The sequence below is a fragment of the Haliaeetus leucocephalus genome, unplaced genomic scaffold (assembly GCF_000737465.1).
Source record: "Haliaeetus leucocephalus isolate CR32 unplaced genomic scaffold, Haliaeetus_leucocephalus-4.0 Scaffold317, whole genome shotgun sequence".
In the NCBI taxonomy this organism is placed as follows: Eukaryota; Metazoa; Chordata; class Aves; order Accipitriformes; family Accipitridae; genus Haliaeetus; species Haliaeetus leucocephalus.
Window position 1 is genome coordinate 9,282,358 of NW_010972753.1, and position 22,883 is coordinate 9,305,240.

Here is a 22,883-nt window from a genome sequence, read left to right on the forward strand (position 1 = left end):
AACAAAAAAAACCCACCCCCCCCCCCCCCCCCGAAATTAATTCAATATATAAAATACTTTCATTACACTGTTTGGACAGGTATGTGTTTTAATTCTAATAAAAATCTCTGCAAGTCTCCCAAGAGACTACAACAACATATTTATCATTACAGTATGTGATATCAATGCAAACCCAACAGTAACAGCTTCAACACATCGAGCATTTTATATTAAAAGAAAAAAAGAACTAAATTCCGCTCATGAATGAAGGGGTCTTCCTTCTTTACTACTAAAACTAATGAATTTTGCTCAGCAAGGATCTCTTATTCTACACTTCTACTTTCAGAATTTTCTAAAACAATTCATTTTTTCAGCAGTCTAAATAGAAAACAAAAACTTAGGATTCAGGCAGAAATCACTGCAAGGATAAACTTCTGCAGTTTGTTCTATTTGGTAACTGTAAATAACACACTGACTACGCAATGGCTCTTATTCCACTGCCAGCTGTAACGCTTCAAGAAAAATATCCTTTCACGATGTTTTCACACATATAATCTGTAACTATAAACACATATTAACAACGATGCTACTGAAAAGTCTTCTGTAGAGCACAGTACAGTTACATAGACTGCAAAATTCATATCCTATTGGTTTCTAGTGGTCCTTTAAATGTAAAAAAACCAAAACAATGTAAGCTGTTAGGATACATTATGATGCATTTATTTTGTTGCAGCTTGCCTCTCACTGATTAAGCTGTATGTTTAAATAGCAAAAACCGAGCACAGCAATGTTGGCATAATCAGAATTTTACTTCTATTTTCCTAAGTACCTCATTAGGTTTATACAACAATGCCAACTGAACAATTAACGGCAAGGTTTAGATTGTAAAAAATTTAACCTGTTAATGATACTTGTTTTTTTTTTTTCATACCTGCATTGTGCTTTGCCAAATATTTGTCTTTGTACTGCTTTTTTTTCTTTCCAAACCAAGTACAGCTGGCCTGTTGCTCCTGTTTGGTCTTCTCCATGGCAATACAAGCAACTCGCCTGGCATATGGAGGAGAAAAATTTTTTTGTTGTAATCAGTGTATTTTCAAAAAGCCACATAGAATGAATTAGAAAACTAATACTTTTTAATAGTACAAGAGTACAGTAAAACTTTTCACCCCCCCTTTTTTTTGTGACTTAAAAGCACTTATATACAGAGGTATTTTGATATAAAGAATATCTTCTGAGTGGTAGATCATTAGAACTCACAAATCAAGTGAGTGTGGGAGGAAGGGTAGCTGTTAAAATGGCTGTAGACCACTTTGCAGCCGATTAGACTGGAAGAGCATGAGGTCTGTAAAGACCACTATGGTCTAAATTACTTCAGAGCAAGTTGCGTTGCGGAACTGTTTTGAGGTCCATCTTTAGGATGAATTACCGCAAGTGTTCCTATTGCAATGTATACCAGTGTCCCCCTTATGTCAGGGCTTGCAAAGGAGCTCTTGAGATGGAATGAAATGTTTTGTCTACCGCTGTTTCTCCTCTAGCAAAATCTCCATGGGCCAGTCCGGGTGGCACAGGTGCTGTTAAACCCTTTATAGCACTCTCATTCTTTTACGTGGCAAATCTTGCATGAAATATTTTGGGCTAGATTAACCATATTGATAAACTTTCTTGAGTTATGGCCATGACTTTCATGGCCCAGGACTTGCATGCCAGAGTTCATGCTGATACATTTGAAGTATTTACTAAACAGTTTCTGCAAGAGGTTGTTAAAGGCTCTGCATTGCTTTTGTGGTACTCAGAGCCATTGCCGTTCATTGAATCTGTCATTCAGGAATCTGCATTGTGATTTCTTTTTACTTTTTGGCTTTCATATGGAAAATGAAAAGAAGAGAAGCACCCCAAACTCCCTCAATGACCTTTGTGCTCGACATCTTGCTAACACCTTATTCCTGCAGCACTTGCATGTAAGCAGTACTAATGAAAACACTGTTTTGAACCTAAAAAAAAAATTAATTTGACCGCCTTACATAAACAACTAGCCTTCAATCCTAGTTTCCTATAGTATATCAGAAAGCACAATGTTTACTAACATAGGTGATTATTTTTCTAATGTAACTACACATATGATATTGCATGCAACTCTTACTGCTATGCATATACAAGAGAAAAAAATCAATGCCACACAAACTGAGGCAATATATAGACTTTTTTTGGAAAAAAAAAAAGAAAAAGAAAAAATTATACAAAAACTAGCTATACAACAATGAAAAGCATGAAAGACAGAAATAAAAGCAAAGCTAAATTCATTTTTCAGAAAACTTAAGTCATACCATTCTTGAAGTTCAGGAGAAGGAATAAGACCTGCAGTACCATTTTTGGAGTTCTCAAGTTTACCCTGCCACCAGTTGTGATCATCTTTGCTAATGATTTGGATAATATCACCAACTCGGAATCTGATGCCAGCTTCTTTGCAAGGAATGAGGTCATCCTTTGCTGGATCATATTCAAATTGTGCTCTTACATATATCTATAAAAAAGAGTTTATAAAAGACACTGCGGTATTATTACTGGTACAGTATTAAAAGTAACAGGTGAAAATTTGATCTGTGCATGTAGCAACACATACTGTTTGCAACAAGCAAAGGAAGAAACAGAATGGCGAAAGCATAAGTGATAGTTGAAAATGAAACAGAAACACCCCCCCCCAGCAAGCAATGGAGACATATGATGTTATTTTGAAAGCTCATGTCTTCTACATACCGTAAAACCTGAGCAGCAAAAATGAACACATGTAAGACAGAGTCCCTCAAATCAATATTAACTATCACGAATCATTGAAGACTATAAGCCAGCAGCTTACAACTTGAACTATACTGGGCTTTCCAACTGAAGTCCCACGGTATGTTTTAAAAATTTGTATGGCAGGAAATTTTATTGGACAGTGTAAAGGACTTAGGCTACATTACTGATCTTTAGTATTTAGACTGAAAATTTAGTACCTTTTTTTAAGATTAAATAGGAAGTCCTGTGTTGCACCCATTGCATATAGTTACTTGGGAGGAATGGGGGAATTCTCTGCATGGATTTTTCAGTAAAAGTCTGCTCCCGTATAAATGAAAACTAACGATTTGAGTAAGTTATTCTCTAAGGAACATCAACAGAAAAAATTCAGATTCTGACTTCACAATTTAAAATAATATACCAATCCTTGCTTTGTGTGTTAGTGAGGTCTCAACCTTAGAAAATAAAAATAAAAGTGATCTACAGTTTTGGTTGCTAATTACAGCCCTGATGCATCCAAGGATCTTAAAACCAGAATTAAATGTCATGTCCAAGATGGGTAATTTCTACAGTTTATGAACTTCAAACATCACACTACAGCATCTCAGGCAGCCATGTATAGTCTACTGCTGATTTCCTTACTAAAAATGGACTAATTTTTTTTTTAAAAATTTACATTCCAAATTAATATCCTTCATTTAAACTGTAACAAACACTTGCCAATTTTGCTCAAATTCTGCTCCAAAAATAGCTGTAACTATGCAGTGTTAGCACTATTCATGGCACTTAAAAAGTTCATTTCTATAGTAATCCAATCTGCAACCCAACATATGAATAAATTAACTTAAATGGCTAATCACTATTATCTTGTACCCAATGCATTTTTATCTGTTTACAGTGAGAGCATCAGATGATAATATCAATATAGAAGTCAACTTTTAATATACTAAATCTGACCCTTGTTCTGCAGTGCACTGAGTCTGTAAGTTTGGACAAGCAACCCAATATCTTTTAATCACTTTTATTTGGTTTCAAAACATCCTATTTTTTGTTTATTTAGTAATTGGCTTTCTATGAAGTAATCAGTATTGAACCAATCCCTTATTTCTCCTCAACCTTATCGAATATAGGTCTAGAAATGTAAGCAGTATTTTTATCACCTAGAAACTTCCTCGCTTTTGAAGTCCCTGCTCCAGTTTGAGCCCTTATCCACCACATACTGGCAGTTCATGGAATGTTACAGACTTCCTTACAGATAGCAATGTATCTGTTATCCAAGTCCTTACGGTCTTCAAGGATGACAAGCTACCAGAAAAATAATGCTGGTTTAATGGGAAAAGACTCTTGAAAAAAACAGGTAACTATAAATGGTGCGAGTACGAGGAACGCCATTATTCTGATATGTCTTGAACAAAGTCTCTTCTCCTGGGAAAAATATGAGAGGCAAAAAACCCCTAACACAACAGCTTGGAAGGTCTTTCATGAAGCCTTTCCTGAATTACATTCAGGCAGCTGCAAACTTCAGAAGACGACAGAAAATTAAAGAAACATAGCTGTAAGCTTTAAAAATAGGAAACAAAGTGAGAGCAATCCATTCTTGTAATAGATGTTCCAGCTAACTTAACCAGACAGTAGTATAAAAAAATTTTCAAAGACAACAGATCGTGGACTTAATTGACTCTTTTGAGTGGAATTGCAAGGGTTGTTATTAAAACCCTTGGTAGAGAAAGAGGTTGAGTCCACGGTTAAAGATTCAGAGGTAGATTCTGGAAGGGCTATATATAAATGGAGCAGTTACTGAAGAGGAATCACAAATCACTTGATGGTATGTGTTCATTTGGAGGCTGCAGTTAAAAAACCTAATTCTTAAAATTGCAAACGGAATCATAGGAAATCCTCTGCAGAGCCTTTAAGGGCTTTCTTGGAATTGTCTGGAGAGGGAAGATCTTTCTTTGTTCCCTGATAACATGTACTACCACCAGGTCAAGGTAACAAAGTTAAGGGACATTACTGAATCCAGGCCTCAGGACTGAAAATTTAAGAGGGTATCTTCAGACTTATCAACTCTTAATAGAAACTGACCTTAATGTTTTTCTTTGAAGAGCTTTGTTACTGTTAATAATTAAGTTATAGATCAACACCAGCTTTAGAATCTTTGTCAGTACAATGTTTTAGAGGAGAGTATTAGACACTTGCCCTACTAGTCTCCATTTCAGCTAAAATACAAATTTGAGGTTTCCTCTAAGATGAAAATCTGCACAGGTCACTGCACAACAGTAAGTCTATTAACGCATTCTGAACTAAAACAACATCTCCATTTAAATTTACAATGACTTTGTAACTCTCACACATATGGACACATACAAAAAAAATGCTATTTTGAATTAGCCACAAACAAATGAGTTAAAAAGAAAAATGAAAAAAATGGAACAAATTTTCCAAGCTTAAATGTTTTAGTCCAGCACATACAGAATATGAGGGGGGAAAAGGTAAGCAGGGATGTTCACTAGCAGCTAAGTTTACAAAAATTCCCATGGAGGATATCTATTCACCTGTCGTCCTTTTGGTTGTGTTGTCGATGGCAAGTCCTGCAGAATAAAGTCAACCCAGGAGAAGAAATTTTCATTTTACTTTTTAAGGGTATACAACACCATTTGTTAGTGATTCATACTACATTACAGTAAAATGGTAAGTCAGACAAAAGTATAAAGCGTTGACCCATGTTTAGAAATATTTTTTTTCTTAAGGAAAAGTCAAACCCAGGCTGTTTAGCAGCAAGCTGAAGAAAGCAGGTCAAAAGTTTAAGCAGGTAGAGAATGTGCTTTTTAATAAATAATTCAGCATCTTCAACACAAAAGCACTGTCAAGTGAAAGAGGCTCTTTATGTGAACACTTTTTCCACTTAATACTTAGTCTTGTTTTTAATAGAGAAGGATGGCTATTATAAATATTAAAAAATCTATTATTAAAAATATATAATGCAATTAATCGTGCTGAGGAATAAGATTATAACTACTAATCATGTTACAAATTCAATTTAATTCACAAAAATTTCTTAAAATTTTCATTCACACAATTATTTCTCATTGTATTAATTAATAAGCACTTTACCTTGTGGCAAATAATTTCTAAGTTGTAATTTTTTTAATAGTTAAAGAAATAGTTACTCAGTTTTGTTTTTCTTTCTTTTTTTTTTTTTTTAGCTAGTCCCATGAACTCATGATATTGACAGCACTCTTACTGAAGGAACTTGCATGTACAGTTACTACATCGGTCCAAACGATGACAAATGATAAACAACACAAATTTTAACATTACTATACTTTAGAAAAAACAGGAGATCAACAGCACCTTTCTACCTGAATACATATGAAACAGAAGTACTTTGTGTTAAAGATGTGATGATAATAGCTTGGTTTGTAGTGCAGTTTAAAGCCACTTCCTTTTGCTTTTCATATCCAGGCAAGGCTCATATTTCACAAAGTATGTGCACGTACCACAACAGCAGAGGGCACACCAATTCGTTAACTCAGATAGCGGAAACCAGTACACGTTCCAGAGGTCTCTCAAAACACAAAACTTAAAAGAGTCTAAAATGTCTTGAAATACCAACTGCACAGTTATTCTTTCTTCAAACACTGCTTCCAAAGTTCAGGATAGAAATACAACTTCCACTTTAATCCTTCGCTTAGTTTTGAGGAAACTGCTAACAATGATTTAAGGATGACTGAAGCGTCACATTACAGTTATTAACATTTAATTCACTGCATGGCTTTTCATGAGAAGAATATGTTGGAAAAAAATCTTAAAAAAAAGAAAACGGGGAGTTACGTATGTAATAACTTTGGTTCTATCATCAGGACAAAATTTTCCACTGACCACACGATAAGTATAACAGTAATGGCAGATGAGCACCAACAAAACTTTCACACTTTCTCTGTGTGGAACTGGAAATCTTACCGAAACAGAATTGTTAGTGCTGCTATGACCATTAGCTGGGGACTGTCTGGATGTAGAGGGGGAATCTCTCTGAAATAAGACACAAGGTTCATTAACAACACAACACTATCACAGGAACACAGATATATTTAAAAGAACAGTTACATCCACAGCCTTATAACCATTTGCTTAGCTGCTTCATCTGTGAAAGTTTCCACACTACAAACTCTGTAAATCTGAAAAGTTTTTCCACAGTCTAAGATTCAGGTTTGACTTTTTGATGTATCCTAGGTAATAACTATTTTTACATTGCCTTAGCAATCAAACAGCTTTTTAATTACTGAGTATCTGGGGTCTCTTAGATCTCAAGTGGCTGACAATGCTAAAGGCCGTTAGTCATACTGGTGTCTTTGTTAAAGGCAACTACCTGAAAGTTATGTGCTGAATAATACTTTGAAGAGAATGAGGCACATGATTCCATTTTAAAGGTGCTTCCAAATCTTTTTTCAGCTATGTGGTGGTGGTCAGTGTTGATCGGTTTGTACTCTGTAAGATGCATCTCTCCGCAGTGCCTCAGAGACACAGAAGCTGACACCTGAGAAGGAAGGTGGACACTCTCTTCTCCCTCCTCATCCAGTTTACAGCACATGGAGGTTTTTTTCCTCCAACATTCTCATGGGCTTAAGAGTATTAAACCTTGCCAAAATAGATCACTTCAAAAAAGCCACCTCTCTTGCCTCAGACTACCAGTGTGGTCCTACACTTCAGTGAGGAGACAGCAGATGCAGGGTGCGTACCGGGAAATTCTACAGAAAGGAGAACAGGAATTTCTGACTGGGTTTTGCAAAGGCAAGGAAGCCCCTTGTAGAGCAATCTTTTTCACATGCCATTTTGACTGTACAGCACTTAATTCCATAAAATCAGATAATTGAGTCACCTCTTCAGGAAATAAAATAATTCACTCATATGTTGTGGGGGTGGGAAAAAAAAAATCCCCTTTACCCCCAGAGGAATTTTGGAATATAATATTCCATGTCAAAGGTCAATGTAGGAACTTCTGGTAATTTTGCCTAATGTCAAGGATAGCAGAAAAAAAGGGCTAAAACAGTTTTCAAAGAAAACAGTTATCCCTGTCACATTTTACCAATACAAGGGCCCTTTGTGAACAAATTAAAAACCAGAATTGGAGCTAAACTCTTCATGCAACATTAGTCAGGTAAAGGTCCTCTACTAATATCCTCAAACCTATACTAATTATGTGATAGCACTCATAGCTATTTTAAAGCATCAAGAAAAGTTAAAATGACAGGCAATACTTTATCCCTCTTGCTGCCTATACGCTTGATGTGCAATGAACTCATGTAGAACTTCTGCACTTTTTTGTGGACTCATTAGATATGATTTCACAGAAAGTTCCATATGTAGCTATCTAGCTGCTTGCTTTGATTTTAACACAGTTGAGGACAGATCTGACAATATTATGGCTGTAAAACCATCGTGGTTCAAAATATGGTTCTTATGCTACATGCATAAGAACGAAATACACATTTGCAACATGTAACAGACTGGGGGAAATCAGCTCTAATTCTATTTACAAAATCACTCCAGCATAACAAGTTTAAAATGTTCAAATGAGACCAAATAAGATATTAATTACTGAAAAAAAAAGGAAAAAGAAAAAAGAAAAGCCTAAAGGAACTGTTTTTCCTTTTTTTTTTTTTTTGTGTACAGGATTATCAGCATCACCTTAATCCATTAGCAGCTAAGAGATACTTTTTTCCAAAAAATCAGTGACTTCCTTCTTTTATAAAGAGATTTTCTGCTTGCTCTGCAATTCTGTCTCTGGCATTTTCTCCCTTTCAAGAAGAGGTGAAAAATTAATTTTACCTTTTTTTTTTTTTAAACCTAGTTTGTTATGATCTGCTAGTCAGTGATGGTTTAGCAAGGGAAAGCTTTGAAAAGTGATGCAAGCACCCAAGTCATTTGGAGAAAAACAAGTTTAGAGTAACTTGGAGAATGCCACTATTTTTGGACTCTCTTGAAGGCTTTTCCCTTTGAGGGAAATTTTCTTGGTTTGAAAATGTTTTGATTTGTATTCCTCCAACAATTCTCAACAGAAGACAGCACATTACTCAAAGCAAATGTTCATCATAACATACCGAGGAAAATACACATTTTCAGTGCTATTGGTGATTTCAGTACTAACTCTAAGAAATTAATCTATGAAGCTAGTCAAGAGGCATATGTACAATTTTTAAATAGTAAGGCAGTTCACCCACAATTTCAAAGGCATTTAGATTCATTATTTCCTAGGGACCTGGTCTTTCTTTCAAAAAATATCAGACTCAAAAGTTAAGAGAAAAACTATTATGCACAGTCTAATGAGACAACTCGGTGAGTAGAGAGATCCTTGTAGAATGCTAGGACTGCTTAAAACTGGACCGGAAAACTTCAGCTTTGGTTGTGAGTTTGTTTCTCCAGTAAATCTGAAAAGGCTTAGCTCTTCCAGCAATAAGAGCGGAAAAACACTTGGAGGATCCAATGATTCTGAGTAGTGTAGAAGTGTTATCATCATATTTCAGTATAACTAGACTATCTAGATTTCCCAACCTTGTCTAGGCCCAAGCCAAATGACAAAACAGAAGTGTTTTGGATCCTTGCTCTTCAGTTGAAGCACCACAGCTGAAGCCTTAGAGGAAACAATCACAATTATTTCCAGATGATGGCAAAACTAGTTTCCTGTTGATTCTTCCTTCTTAGGTGTGGATTATGAATGATAAATCGATGCATTTGAGACGCAATCCTATAGCCAGAAGTCAATTATGTCTACTAGATGTGGCCTGAACAAATTAGATACTGACAAGAACAGCTAGGTTAATGACACTGTTGCCAGATCCACACACACACAAAAAAAAGAGAGACTTTCCAAAAACCTGAAAATACATTTCAGTTTCAGTCTTGCTCAAGGAACCTTTCTGGCAGTATTTTTAATACAAATACAAAAAAGGTTTAAGACTATAAAAAGTATTATAGTCTGAGCACTAGTGGAAACATTGCAAGACTAAAGGAAAAAATCCATGGTGATTACCACCAGATTTTTAAAACCTCATATATATAAGGGCTTTTCTTCTTAATGAAACAGCTTAAGTGTTTCAGGAAGACAATATGAAACATAAAGGATGTTTATAAGGAATTTTTTTTTGTTAAAAAAAAGAAAAAAAAAAGTACTTCCCTTACCATTCTCACATATCTGACACTATAAAAAGTTACTTGGGGTGTTTTGTCAGTACAAAGTAAGAATGCAAATGTAGCTAGAGCAAAATGCTTACTCAGTTGGATTAAGCTGAAACATATAAACAGCATATGCAGTCATCAGCCATAAGAAGAATGTGTTGCAATAATTACTTAAGTTCATATTTATATAAGTCTGTAACTTCCTGGGTATCTGAAGCAGAAAACACAACATCCTGGGCACTGTTATCTAGATATCCGAGTAACTCAGGCCATTTGCCACAACAATGACGAAACAGGTCGTCTCACAGTAGATTAGCTGATCAGATTTTTATACAAGGGTATTCCTAAGTATTATGTTTTCAAGCAAAGTCTCCTCCACAAAATAGAAGGTCTGGTAACTGAATAGAAGGCATGGGTGCAGAAAAAGCCACAAATCCCTAAGAAACTGTAAATTATTCAGCTGAGGTTTTGGAAACTGCCTAGTGATACTGAAGTACCATTACTTACTACAGGGACAAGACTTCCCTATACATGCAAAAGTGGCTTAATATTTAGAACACCACCACTACACCACTTCTCTTAAATGCCTACAAAAGAAGAAAAATATGGCAAAAAATGCAAATCTCAGTTATTAAAAAAACCCCAAACATCCTGTGGCCCCCCCTCACCTTTGTATACAAAGCCAAATAGGCAGATTCTATGTAAAAGGCAGATCACCTGTGGTTCTACTAACATTTAGTTTTTCTTATTTAACAAGATGCTTTGCAATCCAATGATGCAACTATGGCAGGAGCCTCCAAAAAAACCCAGTTATCAATTCTGTTTTATATTCCTCTTTGGTAAAACTATACTATGTGAGCACCAGTTCATGACTGAAGGGAGGGGGGGAACCAAACATAAATTTATAGTAAATTACTGCCAAAAAAATACCTTAACTAGTAAGATTATACTAGTGAAGACCCAATCTCTGAATTTATCCTGCTAGAGAGCATGAGAAGCAAGCTTTCTGTGTCTTAGTAATGTCATTCAACATTCATTTTTAGCCTTTATCAATGGCTAAAGAATGGTTAAGAATTTGATTCATCATCTGAATCACAATCCTGAAAAATTCTGTGAAAAAAATCCTCTCTGTACCAAAGGACTAGTGATGCTTTAATAGGATGATTTAAAAACGTTGGCTTTTTGTGTACACTTGTAACAGTTGAAAATCTACCCAAAGTCATAGTGTGGCCAAGCAGGTGGCATAGACTCAGCCATGTCTGATTGAATGAATGCTAAATACCACAAAGTGTGATAGACGTGCTTATTTTTTTCCTTTGTCTTTGATCACACATTTCTAGTTTTACTGTTTTTTCCAAAGGAAGGTAAGAGTCCATTTTCCTCTCTTCTGTGAAATAAATAGTCAAGAAGAACCTAAGGGCACAAAGCTAAGGAAAAGAGATGACCTGCTACTACTAAAATGACACCTAATGGTATTAATTTAAAGCTGTATGCTCAATTATTTTTTTCAAATAATCAACTTTTCAGCAGGTCTATAATTTCACCAGTTTCTGTATTTTAATACTGGAAAGTGAGATGTCTTTTATTATTACTGCTGTTTACAGCACAGAAGTCAATACATAAATTTGTCAGCACACTCTAGAATTTCTGTCTGAGGTGTTTTTTTTAAAGCCTTTGCATTTCATAAAGAACTTTTGCTTTCTTATTTATACCTTTTAAGAGAATTGGCCTCATAGGTGAAAATTTGTCAAACCTTCTACCTCTAAAACCTTTTAGTTCTTGTTGACTTCTATTAGAACTACAGAAGGCAACCAAAAAGCAGTAATTTTTTTCTTGCAAACAGATTGTTTTGACAATCACAATAGCAGTTTCTGTGTGTTTTAGCATCTGCTGAGACACAAAAACAATTAGGGTGAAATCACAGCTCTAATTAAGATAAGGTGCTTGACTTCAACAGGGATTGTGATTTCACTCTTGGAATTCTAATTTGGGAACTGTTTGCGCAGTTAAGCACGTGGCACAGAAAGACTGGCATCATCTACATAGTGCATATGCCATCTGTATGCTTAAATTGGAACAGTATCTCTCAAGTAGCCATTTTCTAGAATTTAATTCCCTTCAGTTGCAGTCTGGAACATAATTTTGTGAGCAGAAGGGAATTAAACATTACTGTGCAAAAACCGTAATACCAAGTTTCTAGTTCCACAAGAACTAACTCCAAATCTGTTTTTCTTCTGTAATGACAAATACCATTTTTTCATAGAAACATAATATTAAGCCACATGTAACTGTTACAGACAACCATCACAAATTTACCTCAACAGGGTTATACAGAAACAGATTCTTCAATTAACCCTTAACAGCCCAAAGCAGTAAAATAATGTTTAATGCCTAAAAAAAGGATGATTGTTTCTCAGCTTAGGAACTTTAATAGACTTCCTCGAGAATGCATTTAAATTGTAATTTTTTTTAAAGGGGCTTCCTAAATGCAGGAGTTGAGGATCCCCTTTCCTATTTTTTTTTTTTTTTTAACAGGCTGTAAAGAGTTAGTTAAGGTGCTGATGAGATGAATATGAAGGCAGGGCTGAGTAGGTAGGTGGGACCTACTCATGTTCCGTTATCTTTGTTGTAAAATTGGTGTGCGTGATCTAACAGGACAGGCAGAAACAATTTCCCAGAAAGCAGTAACATTCAGCCATCAGCAGGCAGTTAGTTACAGGACTGAGGAAGAAATGGGACAGTTCATTAAATTCATTACCTCACAGGATGAAGATTGCGTGCGATAACTTGGCACAATCTTAAAGGTAATACTTCCACGCATTTCCCTCTGGAAAAAGAGAAGCACTTCTTTAAAGACTAAGACACTGAAGATAAAACCTCCAAATCACTAATGCTTGAAAGGAAAGCATCATAGCTTGAGAGCAACAGTATGTTTTCCTAAAGTAAATATTCAGAAATCTAAAATGCTACAGCTAATTTGTCATTTCACTTATAAACAAACATTTAATCATCTCTCATTAATCTAAAATATAAACATATATGATCAGTTTGTTCGCCTGACCAGTTTTCGAATGCCTAGAACCTACAGCTGTATTTTAAGGTAAGAGATTCAGAGATGTGTAGGTTTCTTCCATATCAGTCTTTTCTTTGTAGCTATATTCTTGTGATCCACAGACTCTTTGCTACTAAAGTGGCATTTTCTTCCCTTTCATCATACATGTTAAATAGCAAAAGCATATTCACAGATACATTTAAGGAACACATTTTTCCTTATGATGATAATTAAGTATTGGAACAGGTTACCCAAAGAGGCGCCTGTCCTGTCAAATCTCTGTCCTTGGATATTTTCAAGGCTTAACCAGACAAAGCCCTGAGCAACCTGGGCTGCATTCAACATTGACCCTGCTTTGTGCAGGAGACTGGACTGGAGACCTCCTGATGTTACTTCCAACCTGAATGGTTCTATGATTTACTGTCTTTGTATTTGTGTAGCAATTATACCAACAGTCAAGAAAAGTTTCTTTTCTCTCACAGTATACTCAGTGACTACACTTGGTGTAGACTGAAGATTTAAAATAAGGGCATGATCTTTATAGACTAACTTGGGATGAGTAACAGGAGGAAAGCGGTATTTTTTCTGTTATGTCCACTAGAGACAAGAGAAGAAACTCCTGCATTTCAACAAAGGGAAGTCAGACATTAGAAAAAACTTTCTAAAGCATAGAAGAGTTATACACTAAAGTCAACTGCCTGGAGAGTTTGGGGAATCTCCATTACTCAAATTTTTTTAAGAGCTGGTCAGACATACATCTGTCAGGAATGGCTGGGTGTCAATGATCTTTTCTGTGGGACTAAATGGAATAAATAAAATGACACCTGGAGGTGCCTTTTACCATTCCTGGGTATAAGGTGCAAAAAAAGCCACTACTAAAAAACAGGGGAGAGCCTGTAGAAGGCTTTAACAGCTGAACACAGGAAGACTTTGTGTTACTTGCACATGTAGGCTATCAAGAATAGAAGAAAAAGGGGAAGTCACAATGCAATTACATAAAAGTTGTCAAAATAAGACAGGCACTTTTATAAAGAACATGAAAAAGATTTCATGCACTTACAAGCATTTTTTGTAGTTGTTCTACAGTTTGATTTGCCACACTGATTCCATTTATTTCTCGGATTTCATCCCCTACATGTAGCGTACCTGTGGATTTAACAAAATACAAAATCACCTCAAACATGTTTTTACAAATTGAGATAATTTTAAGACAGTACTAATATTAATACAAAGGCACAAATATGAAACAACATTAAAATCAGTTTTTTGGCTAGATTCAGAAGAGGACTTCGGTAGCTATGTATTAGTTACCAAAGATCACGAATCTGTCTTTCAGAGTGCAGGCAATACACCAGCATGAGACTCCTGGGCACCCGATAAAGTACACGGGGAAAACATCAGTCCCTTACAAGGACACTGCAAAAAACCCCACACATTGAAAAGAAAGTCACCTGCAACTAGTCAGCTGGAAACATTCAACAGAGACATTCAAGCAGTATTTTATCAGATGACTACTTAATGCAGTTTGGCTTCTGGACACAGTCTTAATTTTATCTGTCAGACTTCTGTATTTTTTCATTTCTCTGCTTTTGATTTGCTATAGTTACAGTACGCATTTTCTGTATGTACACTTGACTTCAGCTTGAATGTAATGATTAGTGTGACTACCTACAATGTCAGGTGATGAACCAAATTATCTACTTAGCTTAGGCAAGTCAAAAACTGACCTGCTGAAGCTGGGATGGGAATGGCATGCTACAACACAGCTCTAAGACTACAAAAGCTCAACAGGGAGGAGGCAGCAAATTAATTAATTATCTTCAGGATTAGAAGCAACCTAGGAGGCTCTTTTTGGATGATAATTTCTGACTTGAGTAGCTCAAGCCCACCTAATTCTCTAGCAGTTCTCCAAAAAAACTTCCATGGTTTATTATTAGTCAGAAGATGTTTTTCATGTATAATGAAATACGACAAGACCATTTACTTCGCATATACTTCTTTCTGCTATACGATTTAAATAATTTGTGCAAGTATCCTTTTCAAAATACTGTACCTAATACAATTACTGTACCGAATATAATTAATCTTACTTAGAAAACTAGCAACTGTCAAACATTTGCTAAACTAAAACACACGTATGGAAAATTACCTGAAAAAAGTCAATCAACTAGAATCCTGGAAAATCCTTAACATTCTTTTCCTGAACCAAAATAGTCAGTTTTTCCAAAGAATACCATGCAAGCAAAACTTTCAGCTGGACAAACGTAGGAAAATCAAACTGTGTGCCTGCTAAACACAAGCACAGACTGAACCAAGGAGAAGAATCCTGAAAAGCTCTGTTGCTATGAGTCCCTTTGGGCTCTCTTCTGTGAAACTGAAGCTCACTTGGCAGTGCTACAGGAGAGAGCCCAAAGTTTATGAAAACTTTCAGTACTCTCAAGAGTAAGTCCTTCAGCCACATTAAATGCTCCAAACAATTCTACAGAAGCTGATCTGCTGACAGTGAAATTATAAAAGAGGACTCATGGCAGTTCTTCTTCCACACTTCAGTGGAAAAATTATCACAATTAATAGTTTACTGAATGTGAATGCAACAGTCCTGCATCTGAATTTCAAATTAATCTAGTTCACATCTAGAATATTAATGACTGAATCTCTAGTGAAACACTTTGAAAGTTCAGTTTTGGCAGACTTTCTCAGGAAGGCATTCAATACCCATTTCTTAAAAAAAAAAAATTCTAAAAAAAAATGAGGCTCTGTGTTGACTGTATCATGCCAAGATTAAATTGTGTTTGAAGTGTAATTGTTATTAAACAATAATACTGAATCAGAAAGAGCATATGCCCTGGAATAGTATAAAGATTCTTTGGCATTATTCAAAATATAAATCTGATGGAATTAAATATTAGAATGAGAATCAGACTCAGTAATATCCCTGTATCAAATCATTTCAATAGTGCACTATAATAAAATCCCCTCTTCTGGAGAAATTCCCATTTCTGTTACTCTGACAGAAGTGAATATTTTTCTGTTCATGCCCGGAATGGAGCAGTACACATAAAAGATGAGAATAAAGCATGGACAATTAGCAGTAGATGGTCATTCTGTTTTGAGGGGTGGATGCACTGATAAACCACAGGAAGATGTTTTCAGTCTGAGGGAAGAGGCTTTTATTATTTGTAGAAACTTTTAAATGTTTCTAAATATTCTTGTTGGAAAAGAGTATTCTCGACATCTTTGAATAGAGTCTTCCGTACCATTTGTAGCTCCCATGATACCTAAGCTTAAGCATCTAATTTTGGTTGCTTTTGCTTCCTTTTCTATTGACAGTGCAGTGTTTATTTAGAACTTAAGCTATTCATGACTTATTGATGTGTAATACATCTGTAATAACAAAGAATTGATGTATTTCTGGAGTAAATTATTTCCTTCTTTGTCTTTGCAAGGCAGACTGACGACAGTTTTAGGAAGTGTGTGCTCTTGCTCTGCACAGAAGTATGAGAAATCCTACCCTATTAGGAAGAAGACAGAACAAATTCTTGGAGTCCCTATTCAGAAACATGTTTTGTAGCTAAAAGAAAATCCTGTAGCTTGGAAAGTGAAAGGCTGTGAACGTAAAATCATATTTTCACCAAGTTATCACATACATTTTGTTAGAACTGAATAAACCTTATCAGAGTATCAGTGTTTCAAAAATTGGTGTGAGTTTTACATTAAGTCACTTTGACAATGTAGCATAGACAATGTACAACTGCTGTTTTTCTGGTGAAGTTAAATGAGCTGCCAATAAGTCTTCTCTCTTCTTTGGAAATATTTTTGAATGCTGTATTGGTCCCTCTTCTTAAATGCATCTTAAGAATGAATTCACCTTTAAGCGTGTATGCCCCAAAACCAGTCAGCAGCAAAAACCCCATGGGTTAAGATACTGACAGCTGCTGAGAACTCAGGCTATATGCAGATCCTCTGAATATAATATTTACAGTGTGAGTAGTCTAAACAGAATCCACAGGTAAAAAGTGAATGGACAACTGAGCTAAGTTAAGGCACAGTCACAAAGGGGAAAGCCAAGACATAATTAAAAGCCTGAGATCTAAGATACCATTCATTTACTTATCCTAAAAAAGCAGACAAGTCAACAAAAAGACAATTTTTAATGACTGAAACCCGTGTTTCATTTTGATTGACCCGAGTCCTCTGGAAGGTGCAAGTAGATAGCATCTTTACAAGCCTATCTTCCCACTTCAACTCCCCCACCTTTTGAGTAAGGACAACTATAATCAGCAGGACTAGATACAGCTGGCATAGAGACAGGAGGCAGACTTCACAGCAGCTTCTATTTTGTGATTGGGAATTGTGCAGTTTCTACTTAATATTGCTAGTCCTGAAATTACACATTTCCTGTAACCCTCCCAGTAGATCTATTATCTAGTCATTGCTGTTATTGCCTGGCAATTTTCCATATAGCAAGAGGAGACAGCAGAAACAACAACATACCCCCCCCAGCCCCAAATCAAATAAAAGCCACAGACCCTGTCAATAGGATTCAAAGACATGTTGTGCTCGAAGTCACTGTTAACTTACATTCGCGTTGTTCTATTCAGTAAAAATATTCTAAATACAGATATGTTGAATGAAGCAGTGAAGCTAGGAGGCATCTAGAGCACTAACAAAATCACAAATACTAAAAAACCCCCCAAACAGTACTACAAAAACACTGAAGTATAGTTCATTTTCAAACTAAATGTATGTGCAGAAGAGCTACCTTAGTTAGATGAAGTTTTAACAGGTTTTAAAAGTTTTACTACCCCCATTGTGGCACACTTACGTGAAACAATAGTCTGCAGAGGATCACCACTACCTATGTACACTTGGAAGAAAACCTTCTTCCTGTGAATCTTAGAGCAACCTCCTTTTAAATTCACTTTTAGAAGCCAAAAAAATTTCAATTCAGAGGGTCCTCTAAAGGAACATAAAAGTCTGTATGAACTGCGTCTTTGCTTGTATGAAAAGTTCCATCTTTCCTGCTTCTTGACAGGTTTGACCATATTGAGGAGATAAAGTGAATATATCAGGGAAAGATCACTGTACCCTTTCCCTGTTTTATGTTTTGTCTTCCTAATTACCTGTTCCTAGCTTCCTTTGAAATAGAACAGTAGGCCAGAAGGAACTTTGGTCTGACAAATGATGAAAATTTTTGTAGTCATCAAAAGAAAAAGATGGCAAACTGGAAAAACTAAAGTAATCCTTTTAAGGGTGCAATCCAGACTTGCAGCCAACAACCTAGCAGGGAAGTTCATCTGTTTAAAGTAGGACAAAGCCCAGCTATTTTTTGACGCCTGATCTGGACACACAAAATGGAAAAAAGGAGTAGACTGGAGATAAAAGATGCATGTTTGCAGGGTTTGCTGTAGTAGTGAAAACTGAAAATAAAAATTCAAGTTCTAGGCACAAGAAATATATTTATTTAAAAAATGATTTTTATGACCCTCAATATCAAAAGTACAAAGATCCTCAAGAATTGTGTGAAAATACATGGAGGAATTTCATTTTTTTGTTGAACAAAGCTCTTTCCTTTTTGCAAGGAAAAGTACTGTAACTAGTCTAAAGATTTTCTTTTTTAAACAGTGGCTTAAATAAATACTGCTCCAGAAATTATTGGCATTTCAATCTCTCACTGAGCTATAGTCCCATTACCCTAATTAAGGCTTAAATGAAATATCGTGGGCTCTCATCTCAAGACTCTGGCAGACATCTGCAACTGGAAGGTAACAAAGGCAGTTAACAGGACTTCATCCAAATACAGAGGTACACTACTATGGAATAGTAGCAATCAAAATGAGGAGTATGTACCGTTACACAGTTTGTACAAAATGGTCTAAATAATTGTGTTTGAAGACAAAACTATTCATGACACATGATTACCTTGCCGGTGAATCATTCCTCCATGCATAATTCTTGCCACAATGCAATGGTTCAGCTCATTCATTTTTAAAGTGATTCCCTAGAAAAAGGAAATGCTTATATTTTAAAAATAAAACATTAAGCAGTGTGATTCTTGCGTGGTTAAGAACAGTCACTTCTCCTAAAAGCTTGAAGGTAGAGTATAAATTTTAAGGTTAAAATAAAAACTTTGTCACTCACTTAAATATGACCAATGAAAATAGGTACTATTTATAAGTGAAGATGCAATACTTTAATATATGAGCATATAAGATTCTGGTTTATTAAAAATGTAATTTTGTATTGAAGTGCAAAGTGTCTGGTTTGGTTTAAAGCCTAATCTGCTATAAATGCTACAAGGTCATTTTTAAACAAAAAAAGCTCTAGCGGTACAGCAGTAGCATGAATGCACACATAGCGTTTTAAGTTAAGGATGTGCACAGGAGGATAAGTATCTACAATGGCTGCTGAACTATTTCAATTAGACTGGCAGCCCTACTTCAAAGTGCAGAAACTGGCATTAAAATCATTACAGTATTGGTCTCTACCAGTACAGAGTCGAGAAAAAGACTGAGGTTCCCTCCATACCATTGGTTCATCTGTGTTCTTCTGGAACTGCACCAGTCGAACTCGTGTTACATTCTCCATGTCCATGTCGCCGTTGGCGCTTTCTGGAGAATCTCCGTTTAAGTATGGAGAGGTGGGAGGAGGTGTAACTCTCAGCGCTTCATCACTGTAAACTTCATGTGCCACTACATCATGAGTTTGAAGTAAGGCCTAGAGGAGATTATAGCAACAAAATATCAGACTTCCATCATCTCTGATGCCCCCCACTCATTCCTTTAAGTATTTTTGAAGCTTTTCAGAAACTAAAGGAAATCCAAGATATTTGTACCTCACTTTCTATACAGAAACTTTTCCCCTAAAGGATTCTAAGGCAAACTTCAGCAGACTGCAAATGCATACACACATACCTAGCCTTTAAAATCTACATGAGTAAACCTGATTTTCTACTGTAGATACCTCAATGAGAATGATGCTGCTTCTGTCTCCCCTGCAAGGTGTCAGAATTAAGCCATCTTTATTTATGTGCCTAGACACAGAATTAGGAAGCTATCTTTCTGGGCGCACTATTCTATAATAATTACCCTAGCAAAATGGAAAGGTATTCAGATCCCATGGTATTTCATTCTAATAAAGACCAACTGTGGATCGGTATTGACTGAAAGAATGAAATACTGTTTTTTGTTGTTTACTAGCATCACCACTTCGATATTCTCCCCTTCCCCCAGAGCACAGACCCTGCACAACCACACTGAGTTCAAAATCCGTGATAAAAATTACAGTCTAAACCAACAAACTGCTCAAATACTAATTCATTGGTTTTATTCTGTTTCTTGATGCAAAGAATGGTACAACACATAATTGATTAAATGTATTTAAATATCTTTGATAAGCAGAACAACTGATTAAGAACTCTAAGCTAGGGCAAAGACATGAAGCCTGTATAACTGTAAAAAGTATAACATAGTATTACGAGACATAAGTTGGACAAAGTGTCAACATTTGCAAAGCAGTACTCAATAGTACCAGGCTTTTTTATGGTATGACATTCCACTGTCCTCCAGGATATTGTTAAAAGCCCCATATCACGTCCATTTCACATTTGCATTCAACTTTTAATAAGGAGTATATTATAGCTAGCTTGCTTCTGTCAAAACACTAAATACAATTTATATGTGAGCATGCTGGTTCTACTGCTATACTAACTCATCAAGGACCAGAGATAGATCCTGCCTTTATACCCGAGTGGACGGGTCTTTCAGATAAGGATTGATAAATCAAGCCTAGTTCTTACAATATCTCTACAATAGTAGAGACATCAGCCACCACCACAGTTAGGTCAATCTGTATTATAGTTAACATCTTGTTAATTTTCATTTAAATGCTCATAGCTCTTAACTTGCAAAATCCATCAATCCTGCAAGGCTTGAGATCGACCATCTAGAATTTTTTTTGGCAGAGAAATCTGAGTCTGCAATGTCTTAGTCTTCAGTTAAAATGTTTAAGCAGAACTTAAACTGAAAAAAGTGATAAAAAAAATCCCTCCAAAGGGATTTTTATGGCCTCGACAAAATCCTAAATTTGTTCCCAAGGTAGCACTTCTAAAGTGTACTATGTTATAAAAGACAACTTCATAAACAGTTTAAGTTCCCTTTCCTCAAATCAGTTTCAAACTATAGTTGGGAATTCAGCATTACAATGATGGAATGGAATTCCCTAAATTAGCAATGCTCTGCCCACATTCCCTCCTGTTTTTCCAGTGTTTCAAGCCCACCTACACAAATACTGTTTTTAGTTAAATACTAACCTGTATCTGCATTTTCTGTTTTTCATCATATTTTGTCAACCACTAAGCTCAAACTCCTAGGTTTAGAGATTTAGTTTAATTCTCATTCTAGTATCTGAAAACTGTTTGCAGTTGTCCCAGATAAGAGCAGCCATGTGCAATCATGCCTTAGCTCTGGCTGTTACAAACCCATCCATTCTAGGAGTGAGCGTGGTCTTGGCTTCGCAGACAAGCACTCTTTAACGGAGTAGGATGATCTTCTGTGCTTCCTTCAGCTCAATCTGCTCAAAGCTACTTACTCAACTTCATGCACCTGCCTGTATCTGTTACACTCACCACGCTTTAATATTACATTTCTTATGTAATTCAGGGCCTTACACTTGTTTCACATCAAATACTTGCCTTGCTTTACACTGTATTTTCAGCAATAATGTGCACCTTGTAGGAAGTTAAAATATGGTAATCTGAACATTTTTAAAGGTTCATAATTATACTAGATGACTTCTGAATGTGTTAACAAAAATTAACACAAATTCAGAAACACCAGATATTAAAGTACAGCAAGCTCAATTTAAACACTGAAAAGATTTAATATAAAGGCTGCTATTGGACTTTAAGTAAAGATACTTGTTTTCTGCATTTCTGTTAATTTTGATAATTTAGATGTCCCCCCCATTTCTTTTTTCCTTTGCAGAAAATGATAATCCTGCTGAAAATACGTTTAGTGAGAACAACTGCTTTCTACTATATTGCAGTATCATTGTCTACAAAGAACAGCGTAGGAAGGCAGATGATGATAGATGAAACTTCAATATGTAATCAAGTAAAAGTCTCCTAGTACAGCAAATGTTTCAATTCCTGCCACATATTAAACATATATAATAGAACCTTTTACAGATAATACCCGCACATTTGAAAAACTACTCAAAGTTGTGTAATGGAATAAAAGCTCCTTGAAATTTGTACACAACAAATGAGGTACTTGATAATCTTTTAAAGAATTCTTAAATTAACTATCTGCTGAAAGACCTTTATGCAAAATTTACACACGTTTCTTTAAATCCAAATGTTAAGCATGTTCAGACTAAATTCATAATTTATTCCTGTACCCATAAGACAAGCAAGGGTAAAACAAATCTAAAACAACAAAAAACTTTGAACTGGAAGATCTCAGTGCCAGTAAGAGTACTTACAAACACATACTTTATTGGCTTTGGTTCTGTAAAGGCCTATACATAGTCTAAGCCACTAACACTGTGTTTAAGTAAACGAGACGGACTATACTCCATTGTCTTCTGATTAGGCATACACATTAGGTAATAATATAAGTAATAGTAAAATACTCTGTTATCATACAGGTGTTAACGCACATGATCCTACTTATTACACTTTATTGCTTCAGTCTCAGTGCGTCAGAGCTCAGCAACTTACTAACCAGAGCACTGCTCTGTACAATGTTTGGTAAACACATTGAGTGTAGGCTGACAATATTGTTTCATACAGTTATTTCCTTTCCTAATAGTATCTATTTTAAAGGCTTTGCCTCTGAAGGAAAGTCTGGCAGAATGCCACATATATAAGAATAACTTTGTAAGGTCTGCTACCTTATAAAAG

General features: G+C 35.7%; 1 protein-coding gene across 4 annotated transcripts in view; it reads right to left on the reverse strand.

The window, feature by feature from the left end:
* Positions 1-22,883, reverse strand: part of CASK (calcium/calmodulin-dependent serine protein kinase (MAGUK family)) — a 133,328-nt gene that overhangs the window by 18,387 nt on the left and 92,058 nt on the right. For 2 of the 4 annotated variants that reach the window (XM_010571367.1, XM_010571366.1), the window contains 8 exons: positions 19,508-19,696; positions 18,902-18,980; positions 14,040-14,125; positions 12,686-12,754; positions 6,715-6,783; positions 5,307-5,342; positions 2,304-2,500; positions 911-1,026 (listed from right to left, as the gene is read on the reverse strand). In XM_010571367.1, the coding sequence (XP_010569669.1) occupies positions 911-1,026; positions 2,304-2,500; positions 5,307-5,342; positions 6,715-6,783; positions 12,686-12,754; positions 14,040-14,125; positions 18,902-18,980; positions 19,508-19,696 (841 nt within the window). The remainder of the gene's footprint in view (positions 1-910; positions 1,027-2,303; positions 2,501-5,306; positions 5,343-6,714; positions 6,784-12,685; positions 12,755-14,039; positions 14,126-18,901; positions 18,981-19,507; positions 19,697-22,883) is intronic. The other 2 variants (XM_010571365.1, XM_010571363.1) reach the window with 1 other exon arrangement.